The sequence below is a fragment of the Lepidochelys kempii genome, chromosome 3 (assembly GCF_965140265.1).
Source record: "Lepidochelys kempii isolate rLepKem1 chromosome 3, rLepKem1.hap2, whole genome shotgun sequence".
NCBI classification, from domain to species: Eukaryota; Metazoa; Chordata; order Testudines; family Cheloniidae; genus Lepidochelys; species Lepidochelys kempii.
The window spans coordinates 98454155-98479091 of NC_133258.1; the positions used below are offsets into that span (position 1 = coordinate 98454155).

At 41.0% G+C, this 24937-nt stretch overlaps 1 protein-coding gene across 3 annotated transcripts in view; it reads left to right on the plus strand.

The window, feature by feature from the left end:
- LAMA2 (laminin subunit alpha 2) overlaps positions 1–24937 on the plus strand; it is a 455577-nt gene that overhangs the window by 192183 nt on the left and 238457 nt on the right. For all 3 annotated transcript variants that reach the window (XM_073337269.1, XM_073337270.1, XM_073337271.1), the window contains exons 9-12: positions 358–457; positions 5320–5480; positions 13315–13455; positions 14935–15108. In XM_073337269.1, the coding sequence (XP_073193370.1) occupies positions 358–457; positions 5320–5480; positions 13315–13455; positions 14935–15108 (576 nt within the window). The remainder of the gene's footprint in view (positions 1–357; positions 458–5319; positions 5481–13314; positions 13456–14934; positions 15109–24937) is intronic.

The window sequence follows — 24937 nt, forward strand, 5'->3', positions numbered from 1 at the left end:
CTTTCACTCCCTGTAATTAAAAAAATTATAAAAACATTTCTGTTAACATTAGTTTATATACAACTCTATTCCTTTAATAAACTAAATTTGGGGCCTCAATTACTTGAGCGTCTCTTTGGTAAAAATTTGCTAAGATTAACATGCAGACTGAATAACAAACTAATAGACTGAGTGAACAATGCTGTTTCAGTTTTTGAAACAAACCCTAACCCTAACAGCATGATTCGATCCTGATTTTTTTTTTTTGGTTGTTTTTTAAAATTTATGTACCAGTTTCTAATTTTTAAAAGGTAAGATTTAGCTTTGAAACTCACTGGTTTTTTTTTTTTTTTTTGTACTTGTATTTGTTTCTGGTAGGTATTACCAGATGACCCTAACCCATGCCGGCCATGTTTCTGTGATCCAGTTGGGTCTTTACATGCTACTTGTGTCAAGGATGAGAAACATGCGGAAGGAGGTAAGATCCCTGACAGTTACATTACAGTTACAGTGCTAAACATTGTGACCAACATTGTTAAAATGAAAGCTGAATTATCTCCCTTCACTGAGCCAGCCCTCACAGCAGACCAGTGCTAATTCATTCACATGGTCACTAATCCGCCTGTGCTCTCACAGCATTCTTTCATACTATCTTTCAGTTTTGCAGCCAGCAGGCATGTGCACATTGGGAAGAATATTCCCAACTGAACTTTTTTATGTTGGCTTTCCCCATTATTCCAGGCTTCTCTGAAATATAGTAGATACTGACATTCCAATACACAGACACACTAGACCTCTCCCCAAACTCAGCCTATAGCATGTCTCCTAATTCTGTGCTGGGAAGCAAGATGCATGCATGAAGCACACAGCATGCAGTTGCATCCTTGTAAAGGATTTTCTAGTCCTCTTGCCAAGAGCGGAGAGCTTTCTCTTTCAGAGACAGAGATTAAAATAAAGCAGAACCTTAATCTTTTCTTCTGAGTGCCTATTTGCATTTCAAAACTAGGAAAAGTCCCTTTGAAAGATGTCACATTTACCTACCATCTCTATTATTACTGTAGGATTATAAATTTTTCACCTTGGTTTCTCTGTAAGAGCCACCTTCAAATAGAGAACATGCTGCTTTCTTGTAGCTTGGAAACAATGTTTTTTTGTTGTTGACATTTGGTTGGGGTGCAGCAAAACTTCAAGGTCAGGTTTTAAGAGATTTGTTTAATTGGACTAATTGTACACTATTGATAAGAGATACTCCAGTGATCTTTTTTTCCCCAAGTAATTCAATGGAACATAAAAAAAGCACAACAGAGCTATAAATACAGAGCCCAGAGGTACAAAATCTACTACATCAGCCATGTACTGATTACATCAGTTAAATAACATGATTAAAGATTCTAGATAGAATGATAGAGCCTGATTAATACAGAAGTGAAAGGAACAGTATATCACACAGATTAAGAGGAAATTGTGTAGAAACTGAAGAGAACATGACTCCCAGGGTTAGAAAAGACACAGCAAGACAATGTGATGTCTTTTAGCAAACCTGTTGATGAGAGTGCACAGGTTATAGGTTATACAGGTTATAGATGAAGGACTTAAAAAACCGAATGCTATTAAAAGGGACCCCTTTTATTCAAACATCTGCTACTGCTGATGTTCAGTCTCTTTAGTAAAATAATGAGGCTATCACTTTGAGAGAAGAAGGCCTTAATTAAAGAAATGTGGTGCCACACATGCATGTGTGTCTCCAGGTAGCTGTCAGCCACAGTGCAGTTTATTTCTCCTACCTACTGAACTAACCACAGTAGGGGGCATTCTACAGAGTTTTGTACTGTGCGGAGCAGGATTTTCAAAATAACTGCTGCTTCAAAGTAACTGCATCCATATGTCCTTCTTGAAACTTTATCCTCCCTTGCTTTTGTGATTCTTGTCTTCCCCCGGTTCTCCTCCTGCCTCTGTAGTCATTGCACCAGTCTTTCTTCTGATAGGTTCTGCTGCTCCCCTTTTCCTCTTTCTGGTGGTGTCCTTCAGAACTTCATCGTTGATCCACTCCTCATCTTTCTCCACAGTTGTTCTCTAGTGTCTCAATCCATCCAATTCCATATTTCAATTTCTCTCTAACATGTCTACCTGGATGTCTTGACATTTTTTCCCCTCTCTTCACACCATTAAACCTTTTGTCTAGACCCTCATCATCTCCTAGGTTGACGGAAGCTCCTCCTTACTGACAACCCTTTTCAGCTCCATCTATGTTAGAACACGCTTTAGTTTCTGTGCTGGCTCTGTCTTCTCTACCATATCAGATACAGGCTCACCCCCCCACCCCGCTCACCTTTAAGGTCTCTAACACCTCTGTCCCTCCTTACTTACTTGTTCTTGTATCTTGTCATATTGCCTTCCAACTCTTTATTCTGCCAATGATACCAGCCTCTGTTGTCCATTTGTCCACATTTCCAATAACTCCTCCCGTCTTTTTTCCATGCCAGCCTTCATTCATGGAATACCCTCCCTGAAGCCGTCTGTGCAGAAGGACAGAACACCCTCACTGAAAAAGGCTGTAAAGCCACTCTTCCTTCCTCCTTGAAGTCCCTTCACAAGTTCCTTTTCTACTATGATGCTTATGGGAAAGGACAATTTGTGATGGCTGGCTAGAGGGCCAGTAAGGGAGTTCTTATAGTTCTGATAGTTTATCTTATATATGTTTAAAATTAGCAAACTCAAAACGATCTGTGCATACAACTAGGCTACATAATCACATTTCCGCTCACAGTACCTTTATCGTTACTCCCCTATTACCTCCAGTTATTTGTTACTCATTGCCTGTTGTCTTAGATTGTAAACTCTTTGGGCCTAGAACTGCTGGTGGTGCTGTTGTTGTTAAAGTCTTAGAAGTCTTGTTTGATAGTCTCTTAGATGGGATCAAGGATGATAATAGCAGTAATCCCATGTGGAGTTTGGGATTCAGCTGGAGCTGGTAGGGGTGCAATGTCACCTGGGTCCCTCTCTTTCTGGCCTGTTCTGATCAGGATTAGGATGATGAAGGGCTGGGTTCCCAGGAAAAGGTGGAGGTGGCAGCCATGCTGGCGAAGCTCATTCCAGTAGAGTCTGTCTGTTCTTTCTGTCTGTTTTCCGTTTTGTTCTTTTGTACTTTCCCTACAAAAATCTCTTTCTTTTAAGGACCCCAAAAGGGAGTTACGAGTGGAATAGCCCATCCCATCATTATTTTGACCTCCAATTAGGCCTAATATCAGATATGCCAATTTTGGCTCATTAACCTCTGATTCCACGTCTCCTATTTTTAACAAGTATAACTTTAACACAGTCCTTGAATCATATCAACTTGGCCTATTACATTTTGACTAATTTAGTTTTTCTGTCTGATTCTCTTGCACCTGTTAATAACATGTTTTACTGAAAATAACATGACCTACTTTCCATGGTAAATTCCTAAGCAGGCAAAAGTTATAGACCAGTTGTCACAACAGCTCTTATACTGCAAGCATCACTGTAACAGCTAGGCACAGATCCAAACTTTTCCCTTACAGATCCCTGTTCATTTCTGTCTTGAATATGTGTTCACTAGCTCAATGAAACCCTATGTACTAAAAAAAAGATATTGTACCCAGCCAGTTGTGAAGGAAGTACTATGTATTGAGCCCATAATATGCTACCTTGACAGAATCTCTATTTCAGTGAAGATAGCAAAAAACCTCTCATCCAAGACAGCAACTGAAAAAAGCCAATTTACCTGAATATTTGTAAACTGAAAAGAGTCTGTTTCTTGTCTGAATGAAAGGCTGAGAAACATGATCCATTCCAATGAAATTTCTCTATATACTTGCAAATCAGAATGAATACAGATTAGATATATTGAAACACATTCCAGAGGAGCTGGCTGGTTGTTTAAGGAGAAATTGTTTGCATGATGTAAAATGGAAATCTGCTTCTGAAGCATGTGGCACACCAAGCAATAAACAGGTTATAATTCTTAAATTTAAATGGGAAGATGATGATGACTGGGGGTATAGGCTAGTAATGAGTGCTTCTCACTGAGATGGAGGTTGCAGGATGTGCACTCTGGGTATGTCAAGGCTGAGGATTATTGAGTATGAATAATAATTAAAATGTCTCTCTCTGGCCCAGTGCAGGAGTACTTTATATATTTGGTACAATGAACAATTGGCCATTGCTACAAGAAGATACTATAGAAAATTGCATAATGAGGTTTGGATAGATCAGAAAGCAGGTTGGAGAATTATATTCCCAAGTGATCTGGAATTGTTTCAGTAAAAACATTTATTTTTTATTGTATAGTTCCCATTATGACCATCATACCGTACGTTTCAATAGCAGTATTTTTCCTACTGTCCTAGTATGTTCCACTGATAATTCTAAAGGTAAATAATGATGCTTCTGGCATAAATAGCACATTTTAATATTTGACTCTCAAAGTGCTTATTAAACACTGATTTTCATAATAGTCCTGTGTGATAGGTTTATGTTCAATATAGATAAGGGCCAGAACCAGAATCTTTTATGAAACCATACCCTAGCTACAACCTTTGGTATGGATAAAATAGAGCTCTGACCCTAACAACCCTTGGTTTTGGATTTGAAAGGCCATAATCCATGCAAAGATTTGCCAGATTAAACAGTGACCTCTTTAGCCCATCGGTAATCTATGTTACCAGTGGATAAACTGAAGCACAGAAGTTTAAATGGTTCAGTCCGTAATCATCCAAATCAGTGGCAGAGCTGGGACCTCTGAGACCTGACTCCCAGTCCACTGCTCTAAAAGTTAGACAGCGAACCTTGACTGAATCAACCCACCTCTTCATCCAAGGCACTCTACTGTGGGGTGAAATAAATAATCTCCTCGTAATTTTGCTTTTAAACAACCTGTAACAGCTCCAGGGGTTGGATGCTTCCTGAATCAGAGACTCCGTTATGCTGCCATTTTTTTTTTTGCCCACGTATTTGTATATGTAATGCTAAATCTTAATGACAGCTGTTTATTTTAAATGTAAAGCCTGCTCAGACAGTGTGGGATAAATGAGACCTAGATGCTGCCCCCACCCCTCACATTTAGTAGTACTCATGGAGCAGTCCCACTGATTTCTGGGGGATGTCTTGTTGGGTTAAGGTGCTATTCAATAGGAGTAAGAGCGGCACACTGGCCCTAGGATTGTCAGCTTTTCAGGGCATGCTCTGTGCACACAATTTATACCTGTACAATGCTGAACACAGGTGTGGCCCCAATCCTTGCAATCATAGTACAAATAACTCATAATAAAGATAAATCAATACATATGTGGGTTTAGTGTTTTCTTTGACTTTCCATAGGCATGCTCCCTGGATTCTGCCACTGCAAGACTGGCTATGCAGGTGAAAGCTGCAGTCGATGTGCGTTGGGTTACAAGGGTTATCCTGACTGTATGGCCTGTAGCTGCTCTGTGAAAGGCAGCTTGAATGATGACCCTTGCATAGGATCCTGCATTTGCAAGGTATGAGTGTCAAACTATTTTCAGCCATACTAATTCACCATTGATGATATGAGAAATTAAAACCCATTATCCTCTATCATCATTGCAATGTTGTTATGCTGTTCTTTTTCTTCGAGTGACTGCACACGTCTGTTCCACTTTGGGTGCGTGCACATCTTATGCACAGTTGGAGAATTTTCCCCTAGCAGAACCTATCAGGGCAGCGTGAGCGCCCTCTGGTGCCTCATGCCACTGCACACAAGTATAAAGGACTGTGTTGCCCCCATCCTTGCTCAGTTCCCTCCTACCGCAAGTAATGGTTGTTGTTGAAGCTGCCACCTTTGATTCGGCATGTAGAATCATAGAATCATAGAATATCAGGGTTGGAAGGGACCTCACGAGGTCATCTAGTCCAACCCCCTGCTCAAAGCAGGACCAATCCCCAACTAAATCACCCCAGCCTGACCTTAAAAACCTCTAAGGAAGAAGATTCCACCACCTCCCTAGGTAACCCATTCCAGTGCTTCACCACCCTCCTAGTGAAAAAGGTTTTCCTAATATCCAACCTAAACCTCCCCCACTGCAACTTGAGACCATTACTCCTTGTTCTGTCATCTGGTACCACTGAGAACAGTCTAGATCCATCCTCTTTGGAACCTCCTTTCAGGTAGTTGAAAACAGCTATCCAATCCTCCCTCATTCTTCTCTTCTTCAGGCTAAATAATCCCAGTTCCCTCAGCCTCTCCTTATAAGTCATGTGTTTCAGCCCCCTAATCATTTTTGTTGCCCTACACTGGATTCTTTCCAGTTTTTCCACATCCTTCTCGTAGTGTGGGGCCCAAAATTGGACACACTACCCCAGATGAGGCCTCACCAATGCCGAATAAAGGGGAGGAATAGCTTCCCTCCCTTAGTGTAAATAGTACCTGTAACATTAGTTTATAGTCTTGTATAGCATATCTGTAAATAGTTAGTTTTAGGGATAAGTTTGGAATACAGTCTTTTTAGTGTACAGTTGCTGATGCCTGATTGGGTACTGGGATTGGTACCAGACTGATGCCGTCCTCTCCTGGCTTTAAGGCCTGTTGTTCATGTAACAGGTCTATGCCAGTGAGTGACCCATACCCCACCTACCTTAAGTCTGTGGGAGAGGCGCATGTAAGTGGCAAATGTCACACTTGTAGAGGGTCCCAGCTGGAAAAAGGGAAGGGCTGCCAGATGCGAGTGTCTGCTCATGGAGTCTGCACTCCATCCATCCTCAGAACCTGCCCCCATTCCAAATGGGTTCCAAGCATGTCCAAGTCTCCTTGAGTGCTCCTCCTGTTCTGACAGAGTCCTCAGGCAGATCTCTGCCAGAGGAGCCTAAGAAGAGACTGCATGAGTCTAATAAAGATTTGATACCACCACCCGGCAAAGAGAAGCACTGAGTGCTCACAAGAACTCAGAGGTGCGCTCAAAAAAGTCAGGAAGGGTCAGCTGAGACCATTTCCCAAAGGGTTGGTACCCCTAGTGGTACCTCAAGCCTAGGAGCGCTTTCCAGTGCTGTTGACACCTCAGGCTTTCGAGGCAACCTGAGAGTTGCTTAATTTGTCAGTACCAACTTCTCCTGTGATTCAAGAGCCTTGCACGGTACTGATAGCAGAACCACATGCTCCGGCCCAGCCTCAGAGCACTGCTCAGTACCAGCCACTTCTACTCTTGTGGCACCTTTATGTAGGATTGCATCTACGGGCAAGCCAGCAATGATTTGGCTGATACCCTCTTCCCAAGACTTGGAACCTCTCTCCTCGGTACAAATGGGTTCAGCTCCCCAATGCTCAGAGGAGATAGACTCCTCCTCAGACTCAGACTGTGTTCTGATCTGAGTATGCCCAGCAGCCCCAGTGGGGGGCCTGCCTGCTGTGATACTGTCCACAGTCTCATCATCCTAATAGTCAGTGGTCTGCACAGAGCTGGGTTCAACCTCCATACCAGTAACCCTTCCAGACCTCTTGGGGCTTCCCTCCACATTCCAGAACTTCTCTGCTGCCTCCCCACCCTTCTATGTCAGCCTGGAGCATCTGCAAGAAGGTCACCATCTTCCTTCCCCTGGTACCTGTATTGGTACCATGAAAGTAGAGCTGCATGCTTGGGACTCCCCAGTAGAGGGATTGGAGGAGGTACCTCCTCAACAACCTTAGCCTCTTCTATGTTGCCTGATGAGGCAGTAGTGACTGACTCTACCTCTTCCCCTCCTGATGATTTTAGAGCTCCTTGTTGAGGAGGGTGACTGTAGCTCTAGATATCCAGGCAGAAGAGATAAAAGAAAGGTGTCACAGGCTTGTGGGTATTTTAGCTTCTGCAGGTCCCTCTACGATAGCTCTCCCTATTAATTAAGCTGTCCTGGAGCCCGTCAAGATTTTATGACTTACCCCTTCTTCTCTGCCTCCCTCTCCCTAAGGGTGGAGAAAAGGTATTATGGGGTTTTGAACACTTTTACAACCACCCTTCTCCAGGCTCCGTGGTGGTTGCAGCCACCAACAAAAAAGGAGAGGCAAGGACACCAGGCCTCTACTCTGAAGAGAAGGGAAGCAAAACAATCTAGATCCCTTTAGCAGGAAATTTTATTCCACTGGGAGTTTACAGCTGAGGATCGCAAACCAGCAAGCTCTGCTGGGTTGATACAATTTCAGCCTATAGGATAATATCCTACTTTGCCTCATCAGGAAGCTTGTCATTGAACTTCAAGAGTTCTCTTCTTTGGCGAAGTAAGGCAAATTAATCGCCAGAATGGCATTGCCAGTGAGCCTGGATGGTGCAGTTTCCACAGCTCAAGTTATGGCCTCTGCCATCATGATAAGGCATTTATCTTGCCTGCAGGCATCAGGCCTCTCTCCAGAGGTGCAACAAACAATTCAAGACCTCACATGTTGTCCAGTAAAACTGATCAGAGGCTACATAGCCTTAAGGATTCAAGGGCGACCCTTAAGTCACGGAGGATCTATACACTGGCCACAAAATATAAAGCCATTCCACCCACAGCATTCCCAATGGTTTCAGCTATTTTTGCCACATTCCCAGGACCAGTCTAAAAAAAAAGGGAAGGAGTTACAAGATACATCTTCCTCCTCCACCTCCCTCGGCAGCTACCAGCTCTTCTAGGCGATCTGGATTATCTAAGCAATGATTTTGACCTGTTGGTTGAGGACAGTATACACTCCCCATAGTGCCATCTTTCCTGAGTGCTATTTTTGCCAAATGCTTATCCCACTTATTAAGCATTTGGATGCACATCATCATGTATTAGTGGGTCCTAAGGAAAAGGAAGCTGTGATACGGTCTTCAATTGATTTCTACCTCCCTTCCAACCTCCCTTCCCCATCCCTCTTCAGGGACCACTCTCACAAGAGGATGCTACATCAGGAAGTCCAGTCTCTGCTTTTCCTGGGGGAAATACAGGAAGTTCCAATGTTGTTCAGAGGGAAGAGATTTTAGTCCTGTTACTTCCTGATCTCAAAGGCAAAAGGGAAGGGTGTCCTCAGGCCTATTTATTCTGAATGGCCACTGTAGCATCTAGTATCCCTTCCTTAGATCCCAGGGGATTGGTATGCTGCTCTCAACTTAAAAAGATGTTTATTTTCACATGGCAATTCACCAGAGCCACCAAAATTCCTCAGGTTCATGGTCAATGGATTCCACTACCAATTTGCAGTGCTCCCTTTCAGACTATCAGCAGCTTGTAGCATATTCACCAAATGCATGGCTGTAGTAGTGGCATTCCTGAGCAAGTCTGGACTGCATGTATTTCCTTGCTGGATGACTGGCGAACCCAGGTCTCTGGTACTCTCCAGCGTAGCAACTATTCAGTCCACTTTTGACACACTGGGGCTACTGATCAAGGACAGATTTCACTGTATATCTCCTATTCAGTGAATAGAATTCATTGGAGTAGTTTTGGACTTGACTTGACACAGCAGAGGTTCCAAACAAAGTGACTTATTGCTCTAGATCTAAAGGCTTATCCTGGCATCAGAGTTTGAAACTGCCTCAAACTTCTAGGATGCTTGGCAGCATGCACCTACATGCCAAACTACACCTGAGACATCTACGGGGTTGGATAGCCTTGGTGTACTTACTGGCCCGTCATCATATAGACATAGTGGTTCAAGTACCCATTTGGGTCTTATCTTCCATGGACTGGTGAATGTTTGCATGTAGAGGTCCAATCCACAAAGTTATGCCAGGAGGCAATCCTCCTGTGGAATATATGCTTCACAGGTTCCATCAACCTGAGAGCGGCTTACAATCCGGGAGCTCAGAACACTCTCTGCGAGCAGGTCATTCACAGGCCATTGTGAGTTGTCCCTTGGACCAGACTTTTCTAGCTCCATTTTCCAGCAGTGCGGAACTCCTCAAGTGGACCTGTTTCCAACAAGAGAAAGCAAAAAATATTTGTTGTTCCTGAGCAGGTCACAGCCCGGGTTCACTGACAGATGCTTTCCTTCTGCCCTGGTTGAGAGGCCTACTGTATGCCTTCCCTCCAGTTCCGCTTCTGTCCAAAATCTTATCCAAAGTCAACCAAGATTCCACGCACTTTATTCTAATAGCTCTAATATGGATATGTCAGCATTGGATTTTGACTTTACTAGCTCTGTCAGTCAGACTTCTGCTCTTCCATGTGATATCGCAGGATCACGGTCACCTTCTTCATTCCAACCTTCAGGCAAAAACAGTTACCTACCTTTCTGTAACTGTTGTTCTTTGAGATGTGTTGCACATGTCCATTCCACAACCCACCCTCCTTCCCCTCTCTATTGGAGTCTTGCTGGTAGGACAGAATGGAGAAGGGTCAGAGGGCAGCGTAGCCTTTTATAGCTGTGTGCAGTGGTGTGAGTCACCAGAGGGAGCTCACACTGCCCCAGCAGGCACCACTAAGGGAAAAATCTCTGATGATTGTGTACAGGCTGCACATGCAACCATAGTAGAATGGACATGTGTAGCACATCTTAAAGAACAACTGTTATGGAAAGGTAGGCAACTGTTTTTTAGTTGTGGTGATATCTGCATGTCAAGAAATTGTGATGCCTTTTAGGGTTAATGTGTTTCTGGTCTTACTGTGACACTTCAAGTCTTGAGTACAAGACTTAAAACAAGTAATTAGGAATCAGCTGCCATCCAGGTAAACCCAATAGAATGATACTCAAGATAAGATATTTAAGACATTCAGAAAGCTATGAATTGCTTATTTCAAACTCCCACACCCATCCGCCCAGGAGCTATACATTAAAAGCAGTTGAGCACTGTCAACTCTAAAAATAACCTGTCATATGTCTTTAAAAGAGCAAATATTCTGAACTATTGGTTTAAGGGGAAATGGCATTTAAGGCCTCTATTTTATCGGTTGTTATGTAGTATATATCGTCATTCTGCTGCTAACTTTTGGACAAAGGAGATTCTCTTTTCCATTTTGGACACTTTGTTTGGAAACCTCCAAGGTATTTCTGTCAATAATGCTGTTAAAATCTGACTGCTGAGGCTGTTTGTGCTGTAGGCTGAAGTTCTTAGTGCTGTGTGTGTGTAAATTCAGAAAGCCAAGTATTGATATAGCTTTTGAATTAAAACACTATTTTAAAGTGATACACAACTATTTTTAGTTAAAAAAATATCCTGAATACCAATAATACACATGAAGGTCCTGTTGTTCAAAAGATGCAGCTTACATAAGAAATAAGTCACCCTGACTATGCTCAGCAGAGAGCAACATGGTAGATACTGTGGGTTATTTTTCAGTATTTTGTTGTGTATGTTCCATTTGGATGTTTAATTTACAGACTCTGATACAAATGCAGGTGAACAAGATACCATGCTTCTATTAAGTTCTCAAGAGCACGAGTGTACAAAAAAGTTTCATTCCATCATCTCATATTGAATATACTCATAAACCACCCGTGTGACAGTTGAACAGCACTGAAGTTGGTTCAGGGTATTAATCTTATCCTCACTTGGCACATATATAACACTCAAATGTTCTCTGTCAGAAGTAAAATCTCTTCCTATCAGGGTTTTAATTTTTAAGCTGTTGTGTCTAGAGGATCAGACTTGGGGCACATTTCCTTATATTCTGATTTGAAAACGAGCTTTGATGATGAGTTATACATTCAAAATATACTATACTGTAGAAAACAATTCTGCACTGGCAGAGGGATGGGTTACATATCTTTTTCCATCTTCAGGGTTTAGGATTCTGTTAACTTACTGTCTTTTCACAAGAATGGTGTAGATTACTTGCAGTTGTAGAGTACAATTGTGCTCAGCTTTGTTACTGAAACTTTTATTATAACAAATACATTTACTTTTCAGTCTTCACTTTTCTTTCCTCTTCCCACCCTGCCCACAGTAACACATCAGTAATTCAATCGATCATATTAAAGGAACTTTTAGGGCCAGATTTTCAAAGTGCTTTCAAAAATGACAGCTGCAAACATTTGTGTGCATAGAAACCACTTTCAGAGGCCAGCTACAAGAGTACAGTACAGTACTACAGCTTAAATTTTCAGACCAACAGCCTTGACAATTGTTTTAAGCTTTTGGTGTATAGACTCCAGCTGATGTTTCTAGTTGGCACCAGAGACAATGAAAACCGATATAGGAATTACCACATCATTGGTGTTAACATCCTTTTTTGAATCTGCCCTTTGCCTCTTTTTCTTTAGCTGTGCCCCATTTTTCTATCTCTTTTTTCTCTCCTGTCTTCTTTCTCTTTGCCCTTTGTGTTTCCACTTTTCTTCCCCTTCCTTATCCTTTATTTGACTCACTCTTTCCCTCTCTCCGGCATCTCTGACCAGAAGGCAGGCAAGTGGCTTTCAGTACTTATTTCTGTGCTGCAAAGCCAGGCTGATCCTAACCTACTTGTGTTATGGGCAGACTTTTCATAAACTGTTCAGCCTCTGCTGGCCTGGAGCCAACGATTCCAGTACATCTGTGCACACTTCACAGTGCGGTGTCCAGGATTAAAGAGACCATGTGCAAAATATTTTGGAGAGAGTACTTATAAGAATAATTCTTCTCTGGGGTATCTTTGAAAAATACTGTTGCATTATTCAGCTCCCACCACAGTGTGAACCTTTTTGTAATGCACCCCATGCGGAAAAGAGGCATCTCTGTCTCTGCATATGGGCCAGATTGATTACATACTGGTAACTCAGCATATCAACTAGTAAAATAAACCTTTGCTGTAAAACAAAATTACAAAATGCTGCAATGGTCTGGCACTTGGGTCCTCTGCTCCAGTTCTCTGTAGGTTCATAGATCATCTAAGTGGTAGGCAAATACTGTCAGTCATGGAGGAAGAAATACAGGCCTTGCCTATACTTGGAATTTGCTCTCATTTCAGACACCAGTGGCCAGCTACAGGAGTAGCTGCACTGGTGCAAACCCCAAGCATAGACAAGAAGAACTGAAATGCTGCATTTTGCATTGGATGATCATACCCTAGTTTCAAGTAGCTATTGTAGTTGCTGGACACTGATTGCTGATTTCCAAGAACAGGCAAGTTGTACCCATGCTTTCTTCCCTTTGGCCATCCATGTTTTAGAGGAGATTTACTAGATTATTGTGAAAAAATAATATGTTCATGGAAAAGATATAAAGTTAAATGGCCAAATTCTACCTTCAGTTACACCCATTCAATCCCTTTAACTTCAGTGGGGTTGCACTGGCTTAATTGTTTGGAGATTTTGGCTCTTATATAGAAAAATTAGGGGTAGTTTCCTATAAATGTCTTCTTTTTGCATTGTTGTATCAAACCAAAAGCAAGCAAAAAGCCTCTAATTTTAATATGTGATAGATGAAGTAATATTCTAATGTGTATTTCCAGGAAAATGTTGAAGGAGAAAACTGTGATCATTGCAAACCAAGTTTCTTCAACCTGCAGCAAAATAATCCAAGAGGCTGTGAGGAGTGTTTTTGTTCAGGGAAAACAGACGTCTGTATAGACTCTCACTGGACCTACAGCAGTGTAAGAAAAATAATAGTAAACATCATTGCAAAAATATGTCATTGGGTATGCTGTCATTTAAAACATATCTTGTACAACAGATGTTATCCTGAGATCTGCAGGCACATTATATACCATGTAAGTCTTTTCAGATATCCAAAAGGAAAGGATTTTTCACACACAAGAACTGATCTTTCTTTGTTTTCATTGTGAAAATTTCTGAAATCAACATTGTGACTGATATAGAAAGTAACTCTGAAATGTCTGTCAGAGGTGAAGCTGTGTGTGTGAAACAGTCATGGAATATGCAGATGATAAAGTATGAACATGAGGGTAATTCTGAGGTGTCCATAGGGGTGCCTCTTCTCTGGGTGTGTAATAAATATCCATATAGACACATATGGGTTAATTAAGAATTTACACTTACAAATACAAAATTTATGTAAGAAATAATATCCTTCATAGTGGCTTGTAAACAGTGAGGGTCTTACACCTATGGTGAATTTCTTCTGTCCAATATGTATATAGCATTGAAGCTAAAGGTGGGATGACCCTTCCAATGGTCTTACCTGCAAAAGCACATTGTAGAAAATATTAATTTTTTTGTACAAGCATGCCCTATACTTTCAATAAGGTCTCAAAACCTGGACACCAGTTTCTCTATAAAGGGGCTATAATATAAGTCCATAAATCTAGCTTAGGAAAATCTGTTTAGGTTAAATAGCTACTGTTTTGGCTGTTAGGTATATGGGAACTCTGGGAGTAAAGTGTGCCTGGTGTACTCATTTATATACCAGTATCCAGAAAGCTTTTCCAGCTCACAGCTGAGCCATTTCATAGTTCTGCTGCTATCTAGGCATCTGGAAAACAACCAAAAGCCTTCAGCGTGCTTGTATGTATATTAAGCTCTTCTGTACTGGTTAGTTTCCTGATAGAGGATTTCAGAGATTCAGGGTCTGAGATTTTTGATCTTTGCTAGCTGGTGCAGTAGAAGCGACCTTTGAACTTCTAAGATATAGGTCTTTAGAACAATAAACTACATTGTCTATGTCTGAATAATATCTGTTCAGATTTGTTGAACTCTCAATTCAGGTTTCTGTACCATCTGGGACTTATATCACTTACAGAGTATTTGTGTTGTGTGACCTACGGTGTGAGCATGAATGGCTCTTATCCAAATATTATTGGGATTGAGCCGGAATTCCCTCCCCATTCTCTGTTAAGCCACTGGGAACAAATATTTACCTATCCCCTAACTTTTTGGCAGCCTAAGTGGCTGTTCAGGACACAAAAATCCAAGAGCTGGTATGCATACAGTAGATTAATTTTCCTATGAATATTCTCATGTCACTGAATATGATTCTTCACTGAGATTAATCAAGATCTTAAGCCAAATGAAGCTGCAGAAAAGACAAAAAAACAAAACAGAGAGGCTGGTGGGTGCTGGGACTTTGATATCTTGACTCTCCCTCCAACAGGTATTTTATTCTGTCATTATAGGTAGGAGACATGAGTGGCTGGTATCTGACTGATGTACCTGGTCTCCTTCAAGTTACACCTCAGCAGGACAGTTTTGGTGGACCTCAGTGGCTTAGCATCAGTAATGTGGCTGCCAGAAGAGCGCTGCCGCTGATTTATTACTGGAGTGCACCCAGTCCTTATTTGGGCAACAAAGTAAGTGCAAATGGTCCTTGCCTGTATGCTAATTTAATTTATTGCTAGGGAAAGATATAAGCAATTTTTTTTTAGTTCCTGTTGGAGAGAAGATTAAGTTGGAAAGATGTTTGACCAGCAAAATTGCTTGCTGAAAAGAACTGAATTAGGCATGCGGGGCACAAAGCATCAGGGGAAAGCAGAATAAACTAAGTACTTCAATTCTAAGACCTCTTGAGGCCTCTGCTGTCAGGTCTTAGAGAAGCTCAGATAATTTGCAGTGTTATTTCTTGAACGAATTGGCTGGCATATGAATATGTGTTTCAGGTTGTCCTCTTCTCTTTCCATCTTGTCCTTGGATATGAAAGGCTGTTCCCTATCCTGCTTTTCACAGATGAAAAGTGTATATCAGCTGATGTGAGTTAGGTTACAAAGCTTTAATGCTTGGCATAAACTTGTGTTGGGAACTCTCCCCTGGAACTCAGAAGGTGCTGTACTAAACTTTGTGCCAGTTTCACTGCTCATCTTTATTCAGATCCACTCACCTGCTCCCCACCCCTCACACACAAACACAAAGATATATAAACATATTAGTATCTGCCCTCTGAAGGTTACTGCATTACATTACTTTTAAAATCTTTGAAGATCTCCCTGGCTGCCTTAGTGGTCGGAGTATCAGGCTTACTATCCACAGACTCTGTTATCACAGGTGGTGTGCTCTTAAAATGAATTTTCTGTCAGGCTTTGGAATTGGGGACTATGTTCAGAACTTAAGCTTTTTTCTGATTATGGTGAAGTATATGAAACTATGGTGTGCTTTAGCACATTTTCCATTCTAGTCTCTTCAGGCTTGTCCGCCTAGTTTTTTCCTGTTGGCTGGAAATCAACATGACAGAAGGTAAGTGAGCATGTGAAGATTAAACAGCATCATTTCCAAAGAATGTGGGCATCCAGTTCATGGCTATAAGATGCTTAAAGATAGATAGCCAAGCCCATTCAGCTGGCGTAAGGGAAGTTTTTTATAGCTTCCATACAGTGAACTTTTCCTGTGCTCCGGTAGAAACTTTGCACAGACAAACTTCTTTCTTTTCCATTTGGTGAACAAAATAATGGGAAGAGTGTGTGCAAATTGTCTGAACCTGGAAGACATTTTTTCAGTGTAATTTGAAGGTCCTTTGTGGTTTACTGTCAGACATTTCTGTATGAATGAAACAATTTGCCTTAATAACTGAACCATATAAATTTTTGATACTACAATAATACTGAAAGCACTCACAAATTACCACAGTACATCTTAACTGTCATGTTACATCATGTAAATTATAGTCATGATGACATGCTTAGCTTGGATGATTTAGTGTATTGCTATGGAAATGGAGTATTGCAGGTTCTTATTTGTAAACTCAATAAAACATCTCTCTAAATAGCTGAAACTGGATTAAACCAGCCCTTCTCGACTATGACTGCTAGCTGTGTTACAAGTATAATAATTGCTGTTTTATGGTAGGTGTGCTTACCTAAGAATGTCTGCCTTAAAAGTACGCAGAGAAAGCTTTTAAGAAGTTTTATATCGAGACATTTTTTAGTGTAATCCATAACTCTGGAGTCCAATGCCCTTTCTTTCTATCTCTGCCCATTTCACTAGAATGTTGTCTCTAAAAATAAATTTGAGTAAAACATGGGGACAACTGTCCCTCTATATTGAGAGACCCCAGTTTTCAAACATAGCCCAAAACCTTTGTTTGAAAGGTTTCTTTTAACATAAGGCTGGCATGTGATGCATATGTCTCCACAATGTTGATTGCCATATATATTCTATCTGCATGTTTTCGATCCACCTACAAGTGCTGCTTTCACATGACACAAGTGTTGTAAAATGGGATGATACTGAGTTTGTAACCCTGAGCTTTGCTTAAGAATGAATGACACTGGAGTTAAATGAGGTTGTTCTGTGGCAAATTCTGGTTTCTCTAAAAAGGTTGCGCTACAAAGTGAGTAACGGGAGGCTGTAGGTAATGTTTTTAGGACTGGTTTCAGAGCAGCAGCCGTGTTAGCCTGTATTCGCAAAAAGAAGAGGAGTACTTGTGGCACCTTAGAGACTAACAAATTTATTTGAGCATAAGCTTTCGTGAACTACAGCTCACTTCATCGGATGCATTCTGTGGAAAATACAGTGGGGAGATTTATATACACAGAGAACATGAAACAATGGGTGTTACCATACACACTGTAACAAGAGTGATCAGGTAAGGTGAGCTATTACCAGCAGGAGAGATAGTAATAGCTCACCTTACATGATCACTCTCGTTACAGTGTGTATGGTAACACCCATTGTTCCATGTTCTATATGTATATAAATCTCCGCACTGTATTTTCCACGGCATGCATCTGATGAAGTGAGCTGTAGCTCACGAAAGCTTATGCTCAAATAAATTTGTTAATCTCTAAGGTGCCACAAGTACTCCTGCTCTTAGGACGCTTGTTTATGTGAAAGCAACTGTATGACTATGGGACAAGAAAGCAAGAAAATGAATGTAACATCTCAATTGTTGTTGTTGTTTTTTAGAAAAACAAGAACAACAACAAAGTACTACTGTACTACTAGCAACATGTCAGAAGTTAGGTGAAATTTTACGAAATTAAAAATATAAAATACATGCAGCTCTTGTGTTATCTCAAATGCAGATTTTAATTTTTTTTTAAACAAAGGTTAGTTTTCAGATGCTTGTTTTAGCCTATATTGGTTTAAAATGAAAATTTGAAGGCGTGGTGTGTTCATCAGATGGAGGGCTGTTATTTGGATAATTCTGGAGCAATATAATTTTGTAAACTTCTGAATTATTTTATTAGGAAGAAATTTTTTGCTGGGCTACTATTAAGATTTAACAGGGATCATGTAATAGCTTTTCCATCTATTTTATGGCTGCCAATTTAATTCTGGCCTGAGGCAGTCATAAGTACTTGGTAACACAATACTCTGTAAGGGTATGTCTACACTGCAGTTAAAAACCTGGGGCTGGCCTGTGCCCGCGGACTCTCACTTGTGGGGCTTGGGCTAAGGGGCTGTTTAACTGTGGAATGTAGACATTCCGGCTGGGGCTTCAGCCTGAGCTTTAGGACTCTCCCACCACACAGGGTCCTAGAGTCTTGGCTCCAGCCCAAGCCCCAACATCTATACTGCAATTAAACAGCCCCTTGTCCCAAGCCCCATGAGCCTGAGTCAGCTGGCATGGGCCAGCCCCAGGTTTTTAACTGCAGTGTAGCCATACCCTTAGAGATTCTGCAGAGTGAAGAAGAAGCTTTTGTTCTATTAAACAGAATATTTGAAAGCCCCTGTTTGGTAAAACGGCCTTTTTAACAATCGCTTCCACTAGGAATTTATTTTTGATGATCTTTAAAAGAAAAGGGAATATGTTAATATGTCAGCATTCTGTCTTAAAGCTCCAAGAGCCAAACATTTGAATTAAGGCTAAAATTTCATCCATAACTCTTTCCACTGTGCATAGGTATTATCCTTCTGTGTAGGCCCCAAAAGAAGGGCTGCTTTAATGTCCCATACGATCTGTATCAGCAGGGCAGCACAAGGTGAGTGAAGGGCATATTTTTAGCCTTAATTAGTTTTATTCCTCAGTAGTTTTAATCTTTAGGGCGAATCTTTAGAATGTTTGCACCTAAAGGTGTTCCTGAAAAAATAATGTGCAGCTTACGCCAAGGAACTTGCCCACACAAACGGACAATTGCACATGGACAAATACCCATTTACATGGGCAACGATCTGATTGTTTGCACGTGTGTTGCCATGTATAAAATAACATCACCATAAAAATGCTATAACTTTAAGACCCTGTGCTGCTTGGTATTATTATGCAGCAATGGGAGTTTAGGCTTTGAAAAGAACTGCAGATACAGCTTCGTGAGTGCTGTAAATTAGTACATCACCATGATTTCAGGAAAAACAAAAATAGCATAAGTGTCTTACTGCTCTGTGTATAACAGGACTTTGTGCTCTCTTTATTTCCTTCCATTTGTGTTCATTTTTGGTGCAGTTCTGGTCCAAGAGACAGAATCATGCAAAAGAAATTACAGAATACAGATCGCACAGAAAAAAAACCATAAAGTAGCGTAAATAATACAATGATGGCCTGAAACAGAAATGCCAAGATCAATTGTCCTAAATTATTAATGCATCCAGACCGTCAAAACTCCATCTAGTATTCACATGGTTTAGCTTTAGATAGCAAAAATTGGAGACTGTTTCTAGATCATCAGACACGATAGCTGCAATTTGATACCAAAATATGAAAACATTTTGGCTTGTTTTCACTGCAAGCCTGGGAAAGGAAAGCATTCTCTGCTTAATACTTCCTGATGGTTGAGATGACAGACAAAGTGCTATTGTAAAAAGAACAGGAGTACTTGTGGCACCTTAGAGACTAACAAATTTATTAGAGCATAAGCTTTTGTGAGCTACAGCTCACTTCATCGGATGCATACATGAACTGAGCTGTAGCTCACGAAAGCTTATGCTCTAATAAATTTGTTAGTCTATAAGGTGCCACAAGTGCTCCTTTTCTTTTTACGGATACAGACTAACACAGCTGCTACTCTGAAAAGTGCTATTGTAAGCTAATTTTTGGATAACCTTTTCTTTCGAGAGCTGCTGGCACTTCTTGGAAAACCTTAAATGTTAACAAATAACATTGATAGCACTACTGTATGTCATAACTGACCTAGTGAATTTTGCTCAATTATTTATAACTCTAGCTGCACTGAGATATAGATAGATAGATACACACACAAACAACACCCTTTTAAGTTTGTTTGTTTGTTTATTTATTTATTTATTTATTTTGAGCTAATCAATTCTGATGGATAAAATGTCATATATTTAATTAAATGGAAGTAAAATCAAATGGGTGTGCAGTAAGGTGGATAAAATTGAATTGTTATGTTTCAAATCACATATTTTACTTTTTTTTTAAATTTAGATTTGTTTAAAATTAAAATTTGAATTTACAGCTGTGCCCCAAGAACCTCTTAACGCCAGCTGGCGCAAAGGGGTGCAGAGGGGTTACAGGGAATTCCCAAGTCTGGTATATACATAGAATCATAGAAATGTAACACTGGAAGAGACCTCGATAGGTCATCTAGTCCAGTCCCCTCCACTGAGGCCAGATGAAGTGTTATCTAGACCATCCCTGCCAGATGTTTGTCTTACCTATTCTTAAAAATCTCCAATAATGGAGATTCCACAATCTCCATAGGTAATTTGTTGCAACTTTTTACTATGCTTATACTTAGGAAGTTTTTCCTAATGTCTAGCCTAAATCTCCCTTGCTGCAATTTAAGTCTATTACTTCTTGCCCTGTCCTCAGTGGTTAGGGAAAAAACAATCACCCTTGTTTTTGTAAAACCCTTTTACAACCTTGAAGACTGTTATCATGTCCCCCCCTCAGCCTTCTCTTGTCTAGACTAAACAAACAGTATTTTCAGTCTTTCTTCATAGGTCATGTTTTCTAGACTTAATTTTTGTTATTCTGCTCTGAACTTTCTCCAATTTGTCCACAACTTTCCCCAGCTGTAGTGCCCAGAGCTGGACACAGTACTCCAGTACATTCTAGTTCCCCAAAGAATGTCATATGAAGTCTCAAAAGCTGGTGTCAAATTGGTCATCAGCATCACTGTGTAAGGAAATACATATAGATGCTGAAAATTATATTCTTAAGATCTCGGTCTAGGGACTGGTTACCAGCAAAGGTGAAAAACAAATTTCTGTCAGACAAGAAATATTTATCTATTTGGTTGTTTACATGTCAATGAAATATTGTATGGTTCACCCAAAAATCAAGGAACCCAACCTCACATAGGACTAATAGTAAATAATAATGGTGTGATTCTTCCAGAAGTTATCCAAGCATTCACCTAGCATTTAGCATCTTCAATATTCCTGGAAGAAAATATGATAGGCTTTTGAGATCTCAGCACTGAAAACTGGAGTTTTCTGATTGACTGAAAAATGGCAATTCCTTTCCTGGACTAATAAACAACTTTCTGTGTGAAATGTTAAGAAACAAATGCCAGTCAGAGCTGATAGAAAAGCAACAGACCAACAGGGAACTTGAAAAAACAATGAGGAGTCCTTGTGGCACCTTAGAGATTAACACATTTATTTGGGCATAAGCTTTTCTGGGCTAAAACCCACTTCATCAGATGCATGGAGTGAAAAATACAGTAAGCAGTATATATACTACAGCGCATGAAAAGATGGGAGTTGCCTTACTAAGTGGGGGGTCAGTGCTAACGAGGCCAGTTCAATTAAGGTGGAAGTGGCCTATTCTCAACAGTTGACAAGAAATCGTGAATATCAGAGGGAAAATTACTTTTGTAGTGCTAACGAGGCCAGTGCAATCAAGGTGGACGTTGCCTATTCCCAACAGTTGACAAGAAGGTGTGAATATCAGCAGAGGGAAAATTATTTTTTGTAGTGATCTATCTACTCCCAGTCTTTATTCAGGCCTAATTTGGTCATGTCCAGTTTTCAAATTAATTCCAGTTCTGCAGTTTCTCGTTGAAGTCTGTTTTTGAAGCTTCTTGTTGAAGAATTGCCACTTTTAAGTCTGTTATTGAGTGTCCAGGGAGATTGAAGTGCTCTCCTACTGGTTTTTGAATGTTACAATTTTTGATGTCTTATTTGTGTCCATTTATTCTTTTGTGTAGAGACTGTCTGGTTTGGCTAATGCAAATGGCAGAGGGGCATTGCTGGCATATATCACATTGGTAGATGTGCAGGTGAACGTGCCCCTGATGGCATGGCTGATGTGATTAGGTCCTATGATGGTGTCCCCTGAATAGATATGTGGACACAGTTGGCAACAGGCTTTGTTGCAAGGATAGGTTCCTGGGTTAGTGGTTCTGTTGTGTGGTGTGTGGTTGCGGGTGAGTATTTGCTTCAAGTTGGGGGGCTGTCTGTAAGCAAGGACTGGCCTGCCTCCCAAGGTCTGGGAGAGTGAGGGATCGTCCTTCATGATGGGTTGTAGATCCTTGATGTTGCGCTGGAGAGGTTTTAGTTGGGGGCTGAAGGTGATGGCTAGTGGCGTTCTCTTCTTATCTTTGTTGGGCCTGTCCTGTAGTAGGTGACTTCTGGCTCTGTCAATCTGTTTCTTCACGTCACCAGGTGGGTATTGTAGTTGTGAGAATGCTTGATAGAGATCCTGTAGGTGTTTGTCTCTGTCTGAGGGATTGGAGCAAATGCGGTTGTATCGTAGAGCTTGGCTGTAGACAATGGATTGTGTGGTGTGGTCTGGATGAAAGCTGGAGGTTTATAGGTAACTATAGTGGTCAGTAGGTTTCCAGTATAGGGTAGTGTTTATATGACCACCACTTATTTGCACTGTAGTTTCCAGGAAGTGGATCTCTTGTGTGGACTGGTCCAGGCTGAGGTTGATGGTGGGGTGGAAATTGTTGAAATCATGGTGCAATTCCTCAAGGGCTTCTTTTCCATGGGTCCAGATGATGAAGATGTTGTCAGTGTAGCGCAAGTAGAGTAGGGGCTCTAGGGAACGAGAGCTGAGGAAGCGTTGTTCTAAGTCAACCATAAAAATGTTGGCATACTGTGGGGCCATGCGGGTACCCATAGCAGTGCTGATGACTTGAAGGTATACATTGTCCCCAAATCTGAAATAGTTGTGGGTGAGGACAAAGTCACAAAGTTCATCCACCAGTTTTGCCGTGATATTATCAGGGATACTGTTCCTGACATCTTGTATTCCGTCTTTGTGTGGAATGTTGGTGTAGAGGGCTTCTACATCCATAGTGGCCAGGATGGTGTTTTCAGGAAGATCACCGATGGATTGTAGTTTCCTCAGGAAGTCAGTGGTGTCTCGAAGGTAGCTGGGAGTGCTGGTAGCGTAGGGACTGTGGAGAGAGTCCACATAGCCAGACAGTCCTGCTGTCAGGGTGCCAATGCCTGACATGATGGGGCGTCCAGGATTCCCAGGTTTATGGATCATGGGTAGCAGATAGAATACTCTTGGTCGGGGCTCTACGGGTGTCTGTGTAGATTTGTTTCTGTGCTTCTTCAGGGAGTTTCTTGAGCAGATGGTGCAGTTTCTTTTGGTGACCCACAGTGGGATCATAGGGTAATGCCTGTAGAATGTGGTGTCAGAGAGTTGCTAGCAGCCTCTCACTCAGATTCTGACCTATTCATGATGACTACAGCACCTCCTTTGTCAGCCTTTTTGATTATGTCAGAGTTGTTTCTGAGGCTGTGGATGGGGTTGTGTTCTGCATGGCTGAGATTATGGGGCAAGTGATGCTGCTTTTCCACAATTTCAGGCCATGCACGTCAGCGGAAGCACTCTATGTATAAATCCAGTCTGTTGTTTCGACCTTCAGGAGGAGTCCATGCAGAATCCTTCTTTTTGTAGCATTGGTAGGAAGGTTTCTGTGGGATAGTGTGCTGTTTGGTGGTGTGTTGGAAATATTCCTTGAGTTGGAGATGGTGAAAGTAGGATTCTAGGTCACCACAGAACTGTATCATGTTCATGGAGGTGGTGGGGCAGAAGGAGAGGCCCCGAGATAGGACAGACTCTTCAGCCGGACTAAGAGTATAGCTGGATAGATTAACAATATTGTTGGGTGAGTTAAGAGTACCATTGTTGTGGCCCCTTGTTGCATGTAGGAATTTAGATAGCTTAGTGTCCTTTTTCCTCTGTAGAGAAGCAAAGGGTGTGTTGTAAATGTCTAGTTTTTGTAAAATCCAGCCACGAGGAAGTTTGTGTGGAAGGTTGTTTTTTTATGAGAGTCTCCAGTTTTAAGAGCGCATTCTTGATCTTTTCCTGTTTGCTGTATAGGATGTTGATCAGGTGGTTCCGCAGTTTCTTTGAGAGTGTGTGGCACAACCTGTCACCATCGTCTGTGTGGTATGTTGATTGTAATGGATTTTTTACGTTCACTCCTTTTGGTATGATGTCCATCTGTTTGTTTGCATTTGGAAAGGAAAATGTCATCTGTCTGTATCTGCACGAGTTTTTTCATGAAGTTGATAGTGTGTATTTCAATTGTTTTCTTTTACAATTTTAAAAGTAAAAACAACAAAAATTTCTAATAACATGAATTACTTATGCTTTGATCTGATCATCTAACATCTGACTAGAATATTGTGTCTTTTAAAAGCCCCAGGCCCTCGTCTCCTCTACTCTATCATTACCTGCTGCAAAAGATTTCTGAATGAGTCCATACTGCTTGGTTAATCCCTGGAATGCAAGCTGAGCTGCATTCCCTTAGGTTCTCATTAGCTTTGACTACCATATTTTGATCCTCAACAGGATGGTAAGGTGGGGACAAAGATTTTGTTTTTCAGAGAGATAATTCAACTAATGAGAGCAAATTTCTTTAGAAAGGAAACCTCAGTGGAGATTTTAAATATGCAATAAGTCTCTTGACTTTTTTTAAAGTTCTGTTTATTTCCATGGGCCCAAGAGATGAAAGAGTTAAAACCAGACATTCAGCAGATTGAAATGGGAGTAATATGATAGAACCCCAATTTGAAATGTGATGAATTATTAAACAAGCAGTTTGTTGGGTGATTGAATATTACCTGCAAAGTACTGCTCATCTCCGAATCCTTGAGGCACATCCAAAGCTAACGGAATTGAGCCAATTAGACTGACTGTCTCTTCAATGAGTTGTGACCTATCAATGGTAATAGCTTATTATGATGATAAATGAACCCATCTCTCAAACTGAAGCCTGAGTACACAGTTCAGCAGTTTCCTTGAAACATGGGGCCATTACCTCTCAACTTCAGATCGACAGGAGCGACAGCAATGAGAACAGATAGCATGCATGA